Below are 13,294 nucleotides of genomic sequence, written 5' to 3'. Positions count from 1 at the left end.
AAACTACCAATTGATGGTATATTTACTTGTATTGTATATTTATCGTTAAATAGTGTTAGCTGATTCCGCGTGATATTTATAACTTAAATTGCCATACAGAAGCCCAAAGCAAAAGGCCCAATAAGAAGGAGGGCAAAAACGTCATTTCACAAGGCGCCAAAAAAACGCAGCTCAACGATCTCTCCTCCAACCTCATTCGGCATTTACGAAGTTCCGCGACACTCAACGGTCAGCAACACCAACCATCCAACAAACCAAACACCTCGATTTCATCGAAACCCCCCGCACAAAAGCGGACAGACGCGCACATTTCATATAAACGCTCCAACGAAACCTCGCTCTTCTGTCCCCAACACACCTCAGCGCAAGTCGGAGGTGAGTCTTCGGATCTTTCTATGAAATGGATTCAGTGTTCATGCATCTCCACTGACTCCTGATCAGTTCAAACTTAGGATTTGATCACGTTGTTAGCATTTTAGGAAGGTTTAATCTGGGTTGACTGAATGTTTTGTATATGTTTTTGTTTCCAAATTTGTTGTTTTATTTGAGTTTGAGATGAATTTGTTGAGAAATTGGTTCAGATTGTGCTAGCGAAGTGAAAAGAACTAATCTTTATGTGATGTTGTTATTTTAATCTTACTTATCAATACCACTTAATTCAAGTATTTACCCAATAATTTCTGATAAAATGGTTTGCCAGTGTGGAAAATGATGTGCCATGTTAGCTGTTCATCCCTGTTAAGATTTGATCATATAATTTGATTGTATTTTATTGTATCAGAGGACACCGTTTACTGTTTCTTGTTTTGTTTTTATTTTTTACGAAGAAAAGATGTTTAATTACTGCCTGTGTTAGCAGTTAAGACTCGGCATCGGAGATATACTAATAGTTGCTGATAACATGTGTCAAGTGTGAACTTACTAATGTGTATGCTTCTTGATCTTGCAGAGTTTTGTGTCGGTTTCTGGTGATTTGTATCTGAAATGGCCACGACTGTAGCACCCGGATCACACATGGCAGCGGTGAAGCCTTGCATGTCGTCCTCTCAAGGAACTTATATGTCATGCACTGCAAAGTTTGGTACAAACAGCGAGGTGGGAGTTTGGAGAAGGCTTAAGAGTTCTTCTCACATCTCAGCAACACGGTCATTCTCCCAGAGCTTGAAATCAGGGCCTGTGAAATCCGTAGAGGTTGTCACAAGAGCAATGTCAGGAGTAGCTGAGAACACTCCACTGTCAGGATTGCCTATTGATTTGAGAGGTCAAACATCTTTCTTCCAGAAATTGTGCTTGAGTACTCAAATTTGTAACTTGTTTATGAGCTGCTGTGTTTTTCTTTGTTGTGACAAACTTGCATGCTAATGATGCACAATTAAAATCGAGCAAAAAAAGTTATTAGGGTAGGATATTTCTGATGAAGCTTCTCGAGAAGGTCGTTGTCATTTTCGTCAACGATAATTTAAATTATGATCCCAAAAACAGAGTGACATAAATTTTGCAAAAAAAAAGTTAACTATCGAAGTATTAGCTTTCTAAGATAAATTACGTTCGATGATAAATGTTCACACAAGAAGAACATAGAATATACTGCATCTAACACTGTGACAGCTATTTGCAGGAAAGAGAGCATTCATAGCTGGTGTGGCTGATGACCATGGATATGGATGGGCAATATCAAAAGCTCTTGCTGCTGCGGGAGCTGAAATTCTAGTTGGTACATGGGTGCCGGTATGTAAATTGATACAACTGAATTCTCTAGGGATATTGGAGCCTTAACTTTTGACAAAACTATATATTTTTTTTTTAACGAAGTTTTCTTCGGTATAGGCACTTAACATTTTTGAATCCAGTTTAAGGCGTGGAAAGTTTGATGAGTCACGCACGTAAGAGCAGATTTTTCATTTCCTGCATTTCATGCAAATCTGTTGATGTTATCTATATTCTATCCTTGTCTAATTCAGGCTTTCCTTCTGTTTCTTTTTCCCCTCACAGACTGCCAGATGGCTCTTTGATGGAAATTACCAAGGTTTACCCATTGGATGCAGTTTTTGACAGTCCCGAGGATGTTCCTGAAGATGTATGAATCTCCTGATTTTAGTTTCTGGAATATAAAATTTGAGCTAAATTATATTTGTAGTGATGCTTGTATCGTGTTTTCTGCAGATAAAAACCAATAAACGCTACTTGGGGTCCTCAAATTGGACTGTTAAGGTACCATTTTTGTTCACCAGATTACAGTGCAATTGAAGTTATTAAATTAATATTACCAGCTCGCAGATCATGACTAATCTTTCGGTCTTTAAGTGACACACAGAGCCAAAAGGAAGGGGGGGACCAGTCAGGGCCTTGACTCCTCCCTTTCCCTCCTAAAACATAAAAGCTTGGATATAAGTTTGGCCTATCTAGTGTAATTTCCCATAGCTTAAACCCGACAAAAAAATACTGAAAGTTATTATCATATAACCCTGGCATAAGGAGACAGAAACCTCCATACCCCTAGTAATGTGCCATGAGATTGGTCGCTCAGTATATGCGATCTTCAAGATGAAAAATAGATTGTGTTAGAGGTATGACGTTTCCAGATGTTTTTGGTTGCTGAACTTCATGGTGAATTACATGCTTGAAATGTCTCAAGCTCATTTGCAAACATATGATTGAATTTGGTCGGGCTCAAATTCTTCTATATTATAGGTGTTGTTTCCAGATGTTGGGTTAAGAAATTGGCCCGGCCAGCTGGGTTGTCTGATTCTGTATAAATGCTTTGCAGGAGGTGGTTGAATCTGTAAAGCAGGATTTTGGCAGCATTGACATCCTTGTCCACTCACTTGCCAATGGACCAGAGGTGAATCTCTTTTCAACTTTTGGTTTTGCAACGTGGTTTAAGATCTTCGTGTTACTTAGGAAGTAAATGTATCATGTACAGGTTACCAAACCTCTTTTGGAGACGTCAAGATATGGATATCTTGCAGCCATCTCTGCATCAAGTTACTCATATATTTCTTTACTCAAGCATTTTGCTCCAATAATGAACCCAGGCACGGCTCTAACTTTAGTTATTTATTTTTACTCCCCGCTTTCTCCCCTCTTCTTTTTTTAAGAATCCTGTGATGTTCCAGCGAGTGTTTCTAGACAAAGAATAGAATCTAAGGGTAAATGTTATCATGACAGGTGGTGCTTCACTCTCTCTAACATACATTGCTTCAGAAAGGATCATTCCAGGGTACTTGTCTTCTTGGATTACAACTACTCGTCAATACTTATTCTCAGAACAGATTTTTATTTTATGTATTCTACTTGCAGATATGGTGGAGGCATGAGTTCAGCGAAGGCTGCTCTAGAGAGTGACACACGTGTGAGTCTTTGGATTGTTTTGTTCTAAAAATATTTTCTGATTTAACATATCGAGATTTCTCCCAATTTTTTGTAATGAAACTTATATGTATCGTATTTCCATGCTTGATTCAGGTGCTGGCCTTTGAAGCTGGAAGAAAGCACAATATTAGAGTCAACACAATATCTGCAGGTACGACAGTTATTTTCTGTTGACAGAATCTGTCTTCCACTCTTAATGGTAACATAACTTGACCACCTTGAGGCAAAAAACGTTACGCTCTGAAACTGAAATATCTATGTTATGTGTATGCTTTTGACGATAAAGCTAATTAGTTACTTAGGAATTGAGAGCAGTTGTTAGGCCTTCGTTGTTAAAGTCAACCCTCAACATTTGACGTATGGTGTTGATAAGCGATAATGGTATCTAAATGGAAGATGTTTCACGAAATAGCTAGTTGGGGCTCCAAACTTATGTAGACATCATACTTTTGTTAAACCCTATATGCTGCACAGTTCTATGTTCTCCCAATTTTCTTATTTGTGTTTTCTTTTTCTCCCTTATGCAGGACCATTAAGAAGTCGTGCGGCAAAGGCAATTGGATTCATTGATATGATGATTGATTACTCATCGGAAAATGCACCCTTGCAGAAGGAATTATCTGCAGGTGAGTGATTATGTACACAACCAAATACGAGCACGAATTTCATATTTTCCATTCTTCGTTAGACAAGATTTTACCTCGCCAGCTTAAATAAAGTTTAAACCTTCGTGTAAACAGAGGAGGTGGGGAACGCTGCTGCCTTCCTAGCATCGCCATTGGCATCAGCCATCACCGGGACTGTCCTATACGTCGACAATGGCCTGAATGCGATGGGAGTTGGAGTCGACAGCCCAGTTTTTGAAAACCTTGATATTCCAAAGGCCGCAAAGTAGCTCCTGTGCTAGTGCAATAGAGGTCAAAAATAACAAGGGTGTTTTCCTTCGAGAACTGAGGGTAGTAGGGTCTTTTTAGTTGGAATCCATTTTTGGTGTTGACATTGTTCTGCTGTATGCTGAATCAAAAATAACATTGTTGGTGTAATTGTTATTCAGAACCAAAATGAAGGGTGCAATGAAATTTCCACCATTCCTGATGGGATTTTATTATTTTTCATATTTTAAAGTTATTTTCATCTGTAATAATTTAGCCAAAATAGTATATGGGATTGGCATAACTCCTCATTTTAGTCATTCCGATAAAAATATGTCAATACCCTTGTAAAATTGTCACGTGAACGACCACATGACGATTTTTGTTAAATCAATCCTTCCACTCATTAATATTGAAAGGTTTTTCATGGAAAGACAAAAATGATTTGTGTTGGACAAACTCAATGACTACTTTTATCCATTTTTATTGTTAAGGACCAAAATGAAGAGTTATAACAATCATAAAGATCAATTTGATTGAAAAGCCTTTTAATAATCTAATAAAAATGAAGTTGTTACCAACACTAAAATAATTATCGTAATTATTCTTTACTACCTGGTGAAATAAATGAGGGAGGGAGGAGTAGAATTTTTTTTTTAGTGCTAATAACAATTTGTGAAATTGAGTAAGCATATACGATTTAGTTAAGTTGGCCAAAGTATTGTGAATTTTCATTTACATAATAGCGTAAACTAAAGGAAGTGAAAGAGAAAAGGACCAAAGAGATGAGGGTGAAGTTCCTAGTCCTAATGCATCTGCCTATACAAGCTGGTTTAAACTTATAGACCAACATTCCTATTTGTCAGCAAAACAAGTATACTTCATGATCTTCATCCCTTGATACAGCTTCACATCATTTTACGCTTCCCTTTTCGGATGGCATTGGTGCTTTCTTGAGCGTCATCGCGTACAGGCGAGTCTTCCACAATCGATTGATTAGTATCAGGCTCAGCCATGCCTTCCCCAACTGGCTGCTCCTGCATAACCAAGCCTCTGTTTCTGGAGAGCTTCCTAATTGGCGTTGTTTGAGATTCTTTGCATTGCAAATCGCCTTGATGATCGCTTGATTTGTTTACTTCATAGGTCCTGCGTGGCATCAGCTGCTCGCCGTCCCCAACAATCTCTTTCATGAACTGAGAATTTCGCAAATGCATCATTTTATTAGAGGAAAATCTTCCATTAAATCAGCTATAATAAAACATATAATCGATGAAGGCGTCAACTTTAACTACCTTCCAGTCCTGGAAATCAAATCGGAAGACAAAGTGTCTGTAAGTAATCTCCCCAGAAGCAATTTGTTCAGCAGAAGGAGCATTTCTTGGCACTGAAGTAACAAACACAAAACCAAATAAATGACCAAATAAGAAATAGAAGAGAATAAGCCACCAGACACATGAAGGTGAGCATGTGTAGAGGAACTTACAAACTAGATGATGGCCTTCCTCATTCAATTTTAGTTCCGCCCGCCCATCTTTAACTAGAAACGAGAGGGCAAATATATTTTCCACCGTCTGCGCAAAAGAATTCCCATTCAACACTAGATTTTCAAACCTAACTCCTCTCTTCTTCCTCAAGATATTGAACATAGCTGACACGTTTTTAACAGTCTCCGGTTGCTCTTCTTCAACAGCATCATGAAGCTGCACAAAGTTACAGTGAATTTTCGGTAACTGCTCAAAGTTTCAGGAGACTTCCAAGTAAGCACTTGATGATTAGAAGCAGTACACGATTAAATAGGGAAGAGAAAAGGGTGCAAATTATATGTTCTTGAAGAGATTACCAATGAGATAAACGACTCTTACCTCTTCAGGGGTATCATTTTCTGTAGGCTTCACGCGTTTTGCACGAACATAACTCTTCCGTTGCTTTACTTCAAGACTCATAGGTCCAATCCTGAAGGAAGAGCAAACTGTATAATTCCTCAGAGAATTTGAAACAGAAGGAACCGCATATAAAGAACAGAAAAAATCGATAGCTATTATTACATAGTGCAGCATTGGGGAGGTTTCTGGTAAACATGTGAGACTGCCCTTCCAATATCCTTCCAAGAGACTGAGCTGCTTCCACTTTGACTTCGTTTCTCAAACTGTTTGAGAATACAGTTGACGAAACCTGTAGTTGTGATTCCTTCCTTGTTATGTGCCTTGACGGAGCTCATCAAGTGGGTTGTAATGTCCAAAAGCGCTTCTGCGTCAGCAACTTGTTCTCTCGGATTTTGAACTGAAATTCGTAGCAAATCATTGATTAAGCCTAAATTAGATACAAATATTGTAATTTGATCGAGAAAATCTATGACAGAAAAGGGAATTTACCAAGCTCATGCAAGCTCTCCACTTCATTGATGATCAAATTGAACTTCTCCGAATCCACTTTCGTAATGTCCTCTCTTTTATCTTCATATCCGTATCAGTTACACAAGAAGGGGAAGCTAATTAGAACAAAAGAACTCAAATTTAAACGATAAGATTTCCCATAATTTCATTCCCTTGAACCCCAAAAACAATTACTCTTCCTTTATGCAAGCGGACACGATTATTCATCCTTCGTAAAATGCTTAATTCTAGTTCTAACTCATATATGGAAACAATATAATGGGAGAAAAAAAAAATATGATGATCTTTCATTAGGGAAATTCTTGAGCGTGACCGCCACATGATGTTATTAACCCGCGTGTTATAAAGCGGTGGACGGCAAAGTTCATATTTTACGGACATAAGGTATAGTTTCAACAAACTGATACAACTCCTATAACTAAAGTAGATTGATAACACCACTTGGTGATGTGACACTCAGTCTCCACAAAAAAATCTCTTTTCTCAGCAACCAAACACAGAATAACAACAAATAATTCTATACGAGGGCAAAAAAATCACACAATACGATTAACTTTCTCAGCAACCAAACAGAGAATAACAAATTTTCAAAACTCAAAACTATACATAGTTGCAAACAAACCCTGAAATCATATATCAAACACATAATTAAGAAACAAAAGGTACAAGATTGATAAGTAGATACCGTGGATAATGCTCTTCACATTAAAATAGCGTGATCGGAGAGCTCTCCGGTCCGGCACCGCTTGCGGTCGTTCAATTTCATCTCTTCCACCGCTGCCGCTACTGACGAATTCACGCTTCACCATCTCTGCAAGGCAACTTTCTCTCCGAGCTTTCCCGGCAAAACTTACAAACCAAGAAAATTAATAGAAAAATATTTTGTCAGTAACTTTCCCGGTTAAATATAATTAGGGTTGTCGTTTACAGAAGCTTCGGGCTCGAAATTATTTTTCGAGAATTTAAATTAAAAAGTGAAAAATAAAACCCTAATATTCATAGGAATTTGAAGAGTTGGTTTCCCTCTTCATCTCTGTTTTACGCGGCCGTTGGATTCTACACCTCCCTTTTGATTGCTCCTCGCGAAGTGGACTTATGGTACGAGGGCGCTGGTTAGTCAACACGATGGACGGTTGAGATGTCTCCGACTCTTTGGGTTGCTGTGTAAGCTTTGCTGTATCTTCCTTGGCACGCTACATAAGGGCAACGTAAAAGTTTTTTTTTAATTTTTATTTTTTGAACAACTATATGAGCTATGTTAAGTGAAAGGGTGAACTTAGCCTTATAGTGGACTAACAATAATATGGTTCAAATTTATCTTTGGTGAAAATCGAATATCAGATCTCTCACTTACAAGCAAAAATGACTACCACTAGACCGTAGTCCTACATAGCAAGAACAACGTAAAAGTTTGGAAAGCGAATAAGACAAAAATAAAACAATGAAAGAGCATTTACTTATGCATAGAAGGTATGGGTTCGATTTTTCTCTTCCGCAATCAAAGTATAGCCTTTTTTCAAAGGCAATGCTACTAAATCGTAATGTCGTGTTTTTATTTAGATAGTTAAAATATATAATTGACTACTTTTAGGAATAATTAATACATTTTATCTCACCCTAAAAGGACATTCATTATAGAAAAACAAATGGACAAACATGTTTGCATCTAATGTGCTATCCTCGAATATAAGTTTTAAGACATCAGTCTTTGCATTAGAGAAGAAAACTAAAATGCATAATTCCACCACATTTTGGGGCTCCAAATATAAGAAATAAGAATATAGGTTTAGAATTTAAGTTTTTTCCTTTCTCAAAGTTTTTTAAAATCTTTTTTTTAAAATCCTAGTTGACTACACTATAATTTTAAAATCTTTAAAATCCTTACAAATTTTATGGTTTGTTTCGCAAGTGCTTTTAAATGATTGAAAACATTGTTAGAAACAAATGTTTTGGGTTTCAAAAGCACTTGAAGTACTTTATGCTAAAATGCATAATGCCACCACATTTTGGGGCTCAATAAAAACCTTATCAGGATCAAACTGGTCTAACAAAAAAAGAGTGTCCCGCACCAACATAAACATAAATTAAATTTTATTTCCTACAAGGACATCTAAAATGATATCTGGAGGGTCTTCAAAATCAAGCCACGTCAAGATCGGAGGTGAGGCTAAACCTTGCAAGACGGTGAGCCACTTTATTAGCCTCCCGTTTGCAAAAGTTAACCTTGTGCTGGGAAACATTGCACAATAAACGTCGGGTATCGTCAATGATATGGCCAAATTGAGTGAAATTGGCGCTAGCATCCTTTCGAATACTCCCCACCACCATTAAGGCATCTCCTTCTAGTTGCAGCTGGGCATCCCCCCACTTCTGCGCAAACTCTGCTGCTGCACGAGCAGCCAAGCTCTCGGCCAACAACGGTGAGCATACATCCTCAAATCGTTGCACTTTAGCAGCCACGAACTCCCCCCTCATGTCCCTTACCGCCACTCCGCGGCCACCCATTTGACGATGCTCATCCCATGCCCCGTCAAAATTAATTTTCAGCCACCCTTGATCCGGTTTACACCACCTCTGAGGCTCTTTCACCTTGCAGCCATGTTCGCTACTCTTTCTTACAATTTTTTAAAAGACAGTTTAATTAAATAAATTACAACAATCAAAACAAATCACCCTCACGTTCAAAAGTAGTCGGACTTTATTTTTTGTTAAAAAAAAAAAAAAAAAAAATCCTTTTTAAATCACAATTACGTGTGGTAAGCGGCTAGTATCTATCTTATAAGTTATAACATAACTGGTTTAATTTGCAGTGTGCCAGTGTCCTTATTTTGCAGGTTACATGGTCTTATTATTTTCTGGGTCTTGCAAAAGTTACGTGTTCCAGACCCTGCAAAATTATGTTCCAACTTGACGTTCCAATGTTGCCTATCGCCTGACTTTCTGCTACGCATCTCCTTTTCATCGCTGGTAAAAAATATCCTTCCCTCTCAAAACTTGGCGGATTGGTGATTCCGCACTCGATTGATTTATATGGAGCCCTCTGTTTATCGCTTATTAATTGTGTGTCTTTCTCTGTATATTTATTCCATATCGCTCTCATCATTCTAATCTTTTAACACTTCTAAATCTCTTTTTCTTCCTCGCTCTATTATTAAAACGAAATAGTTATCAAACTTGTCCTGATTGTCAGGCTGGCTGCCACCGATGGACTAAGCCCCTGCCGGGCAAATTCAAAGTTAATGTGGACAGTGCTTGGGATGGATATTTTTCTGTTGGTGGGGCGGGCTTCGTTATCAGACATTGAAATGGTAACTTTATTGGCGCTGCTTCGTTTGTTTTCCAGGAGGTTTTCTCTCTGGTGCAGATTGAAGCTCTAGCAGTTAGAGCAGGGCTTGAGATGATGATAGGAAGGGGCTTACTGTAGAAAAAGGTATGTAGGTTAAAAAATATATTTGTTATTGATACGTGAATGTGGAAAAATGGAAGAGAATGCAAATGGAAGAGAATGCTTATTTTTTCATTATGTTTCTCTACAAGATTACAAGGATATATATACATGATACAAATGTGTAGGTAGGACAAGGTAGCCGTCCTAGTGTGTAGGTAGGACAAGGTAGGACGGCTGTAGAGGACAAGGTAGCCGTCCTAGTGTGTAGGTAGGACAAGGTAGGACGGCTGTAGGACGGCTTGACGGCTGTAGGACGGCTAGTGTGTAGGTAGGACAAGGTAGGACGGCTGTAGGACGGCTTATTCTTCCAATAATAATATTATATACAATTACACAAGGACTCCAACCATATTCCTTATTTGTCTAACACTCCCCCTCAAGTTGGATAGTGGATGTCAAGAACTCCCAACTTGCGTAACATACCCGAAAACTTTTCTTTCCCAAGAGGTTTGGTAAACAAGTCTGCCAACTGTTGTGCCGTACCCACATGCTTGGTCTCTATTGTGCCATCTACAATCTTATCTCGTATAAAGTGACAATCCATCTCAATGTGACGAGTTCGTTCATGAAAAACAGGATTGGCAGCTATATGTAACGCTGCTTGATTATCACAAAATAAAATGGAAGGACCATCCAAAGGAATGTTCAAATCCTTCAACAAAAAACGAAGCCAAACTATCTCGCAACAAGCACCTGCCATGGCCCTATATTCCGCCTCTGCTGAAGAGAGCGAAACGGTTTTCTGTCGTTTCGTCCGCCAAGAAATCAAAGAACCGCCCAAGAATACACAATACCCAGTAGTCGAACGGCGAGTGATAGGGCAACCTGCCCAATCAGAATCACAAAACGCAGTTAACTTGGTCTGGTTGTCAGAACGAAATAATAAACCTTGACCTGGAGTAGCCTTCAAATAACGAACAATACGAAGCGCAGCATCCATATGAGATATCCTTGGCTCGTGCATAAAACGGCTTAGAACATGCACAGAATAGGTGATATCCGGCCGAGTGATAGTGAGATATATTAACCGACCTACTAATCGTCGATACTTTTCAGGATCCTTGAGAAGTTCTCCTTTATCAGATAATTTTGTGTCATCCATAGGAAAAGCAATGGGTCGTGCTCCCAAAAAACCATAGTCCTTGAGAATCTCTAATGCATACTTGCGTTGAGAAATATAAATCCCTTGTTTGGAACGAGAAACCTCAATACCCAAAAAATATTTTAAATCACCAAGGTCTTTTATCCGAAAATGATCACGGAGAAAAGACTTCAGAGAATTAATGGCACTAGCATCATTGCCTGTAATCACAATATCATCCACATAAATGAGCAAAGCTATGAAAGAAATACCAGACTTTTTAGTGAACAATGAATAGTCAGCTTTGGATTGTTGAAAACCGGCAGAAATGATGGCATTAGTGAATTTGGCAAACCATTGGCGAGAAGCCTGCTTAAGACCATAAAGTGACTTGTGAAGGCGACACACAAGATTCTCCCCCTGTCGCCGAAGACCAGGAGGATGAGACATATAGATTTCTTCATGTAAGTCACCATGTAAGAAAGCATTATTAACATCAAGCTGATGAAGAGACCAAGACTGACTAGCAGCAAGAGCAAGAAGACAACGCACCGTAATCATCTTAGCAGTAGGAGAAAAAGTGTCATGATAATCAATACCTTCAGCCTGAGTGAAGCCTTTAGCAACCAAACGAGCTTTGTAGCGGTCAATAGAGCCATCGGAATTGTGCTTGAGTTTGTACACCCACTTACAACCAATGGGAATTTTGCCAGGGGGCAAGGAAGTTAAAGTCCAAGTATCATTAGCATGTAAAGCTTGAAGCTCCTCAATCATAGCACGTTGCCAATTGGGGTCAGTGGCAGCCTCGGCAAAGGAGGAAGGCTCCACAGTCCGACTGACAGAGTTAATGTAAGAAAAATGCCTGGGAGAGTAACGGTGATAAGAGAGAAAATTACAAAGTGGATATCGCGTACCTTGTGTAGAACCGGGTTGCGAAGTCGAAGATGGGTGGGATGGCAGAATCACCTGCGAGCAAACGTAGTCTTTTAAATAGGATGGAGGTTTATGGGCACGGGAAGAGGTGCGAGGAAGGGGAGGATTGGTAGGTAGTGGGGGGGTAGGGATGTCCGTGGGTAAAAGGGTGAAAGGTAAGGAAGTAGCCCGGGGGGGGGGGGGGAAGGAGGGGATACCGAGAGGGCAGGGGCATGGGGAAGAATGGGTAATGGGGCAGCAAGGGAATCTGTGGGAGGCGTGGAAGGGGAGGAAGGTGGAGGAGGGTGAGGCGTCGAGGCAGGAAGGGGTGGGTTATATGTAAAGTCTAGAGGGGGTGGGATGGGTAGGGTAGGCGAAGAGGATGGGATAGGAGGGTGAGAAACGGCATAAGGGAAAGTAGTTTCGTGAAAGATGACGTCTCGACTAGTGAAAATGCGGTGATTGTCGAGATCGTAAAGGGTATAGGCATTTTGTCCATGAGGATAACCGAGAAAAATGCAACGATGAGCCCGAGGGGAAAATTTGGTGGTGGGAGTGACAGAGGTGGCATATGCCAGACAACCAAAGACGCGGAAGTGGTCATAAGATGGGGTTTTCGAAAAGAGAACCTCAAATGGGGATTAATGATGGAGAAGACGGGTAGGGAGACGATTGATGAGATAAGTAGCGGTAAGAATACATTCCCCCCAAAACTTGATAGGAAGATGGGATTGAAAACGAAGGGCGCGAGCGGTTTCAAGAAGATGACGATGTTTTCTTTCAACAACGCCATTTTGTTGGGGGGTATAAACACAAGAAGTTTGTAAAAGCACCCCATGATCAGAGAAAAAACTACGAAGAGATAAAAATTCACCACCATTGTCAGTACGAATGCATTGGATGGTAGTGCGGAATTGGGTAGTGACATAAGCAAAAAAATCCTTAATTAATTGTTGAGTGTCGGATTTATGTTTCATGAGGAAGACCCACGTAAAGCGAGAAAAATCATCCACAATGGTTAAGAAATAATGAGCACCAGAAAGAGAAGAGGATTGATGATTCGGGCCCCAAATATCACAATGAATTAAAGCAAAAGGGAAAGTGGATGAAATTGAACTCAAAAGAAAAGGTTGACGAGTTTGTTTTGCCAACGGACAAACATCACAAATATGACTAGAATCAAAAGTGCAATTAAGAGAGCTAGATGCTAAAGCTT

At 39.5% G+C, this 13,294-nt stretch overlaps 2 protein-coding genes across 2 annotated transcripts; one reads left to right on the top strand and one right to left on the bottom strand.

Moving 5' to 3' along the window:
- Positions 1-188: 188 nt before the first annotated feature.
- On the top strand, positions 189-4,480 carry LOC137745826 (enoyl-[acyl-carrier-protein] reductase [NADH] 1, chloroplastic). The gene is made up of 13 exons (XM_068485842.2): positions 189-375; positions 950-1,261; positions 1,619-1,728; positions 1,828-1,883; positions 1,993-2,077; positions 2,164-2,211; positions 2,768-2,842; positions 2,924-3,035; positions 3,169-3,220; positions 3,301-3,352; positions 3,466-3,523; positions 3,900-3,998; positions 4,113-4,480. Exons 2-13 carry the CDS (start codon positions 985-987, stop codon positions 4,265-4,267), a joined length of 1,179 nt encoding a protein of 392 aa, XP_068341943.2. The 5' UTR covers positions 189-375; positions 950-984; the 3' UTR covers positions 4,268-4,480.
- Positions 4,481-4,916: 436 nt separating this feature from the next.
- On the bottom strand, positions 4,917-7,717 carry LOC137744229 (non-structural maintenance of chromosomes element 4 homolog A). The gene is made up of 7 exons (XM_068484091.2): positions 7,323-7,717; positions 6,617-6,697; positions 6,290-6,524; positions 6,107-6,197; positions 5,728-5,944; positions 5,537-5,628; positions 4,917-5,437 (listed from the first exon to the last, which is right to left on the bottom strand). The coding sequence occupies exons 1-7, from the start codon at positions 7,444-7,446 to the stop codon at positions 5,153-5,155; spliced, it is 1,125 nt and encodes a 374-aa protein (XP_068340192.2). The 5' UTR covers positions 7,447-7,717; the 3' UTR covers positions 4,917-5,152.
- Positions 7,718-13,294: the final 5,577 nt, after the last annotated feature.

Source organism: Pyrus communis, chromosome 12, assembly GCF_041283825.1.
Source record: "Pyrus communis isolate YQ-2024b chromosome 12, ASM4128382v1, whole genome shotgun sequence".
NCBI lineage: Eukaryota > Viridiplantae > Streptophyta > Magnoliopsida > Rosales > Rosaceae > Pyrus > Pyrus communis.
Note: the sequence above shows the minus strand (reverse complement) of the source record. Positions and strands in the feature narration are given on the sequence as shown.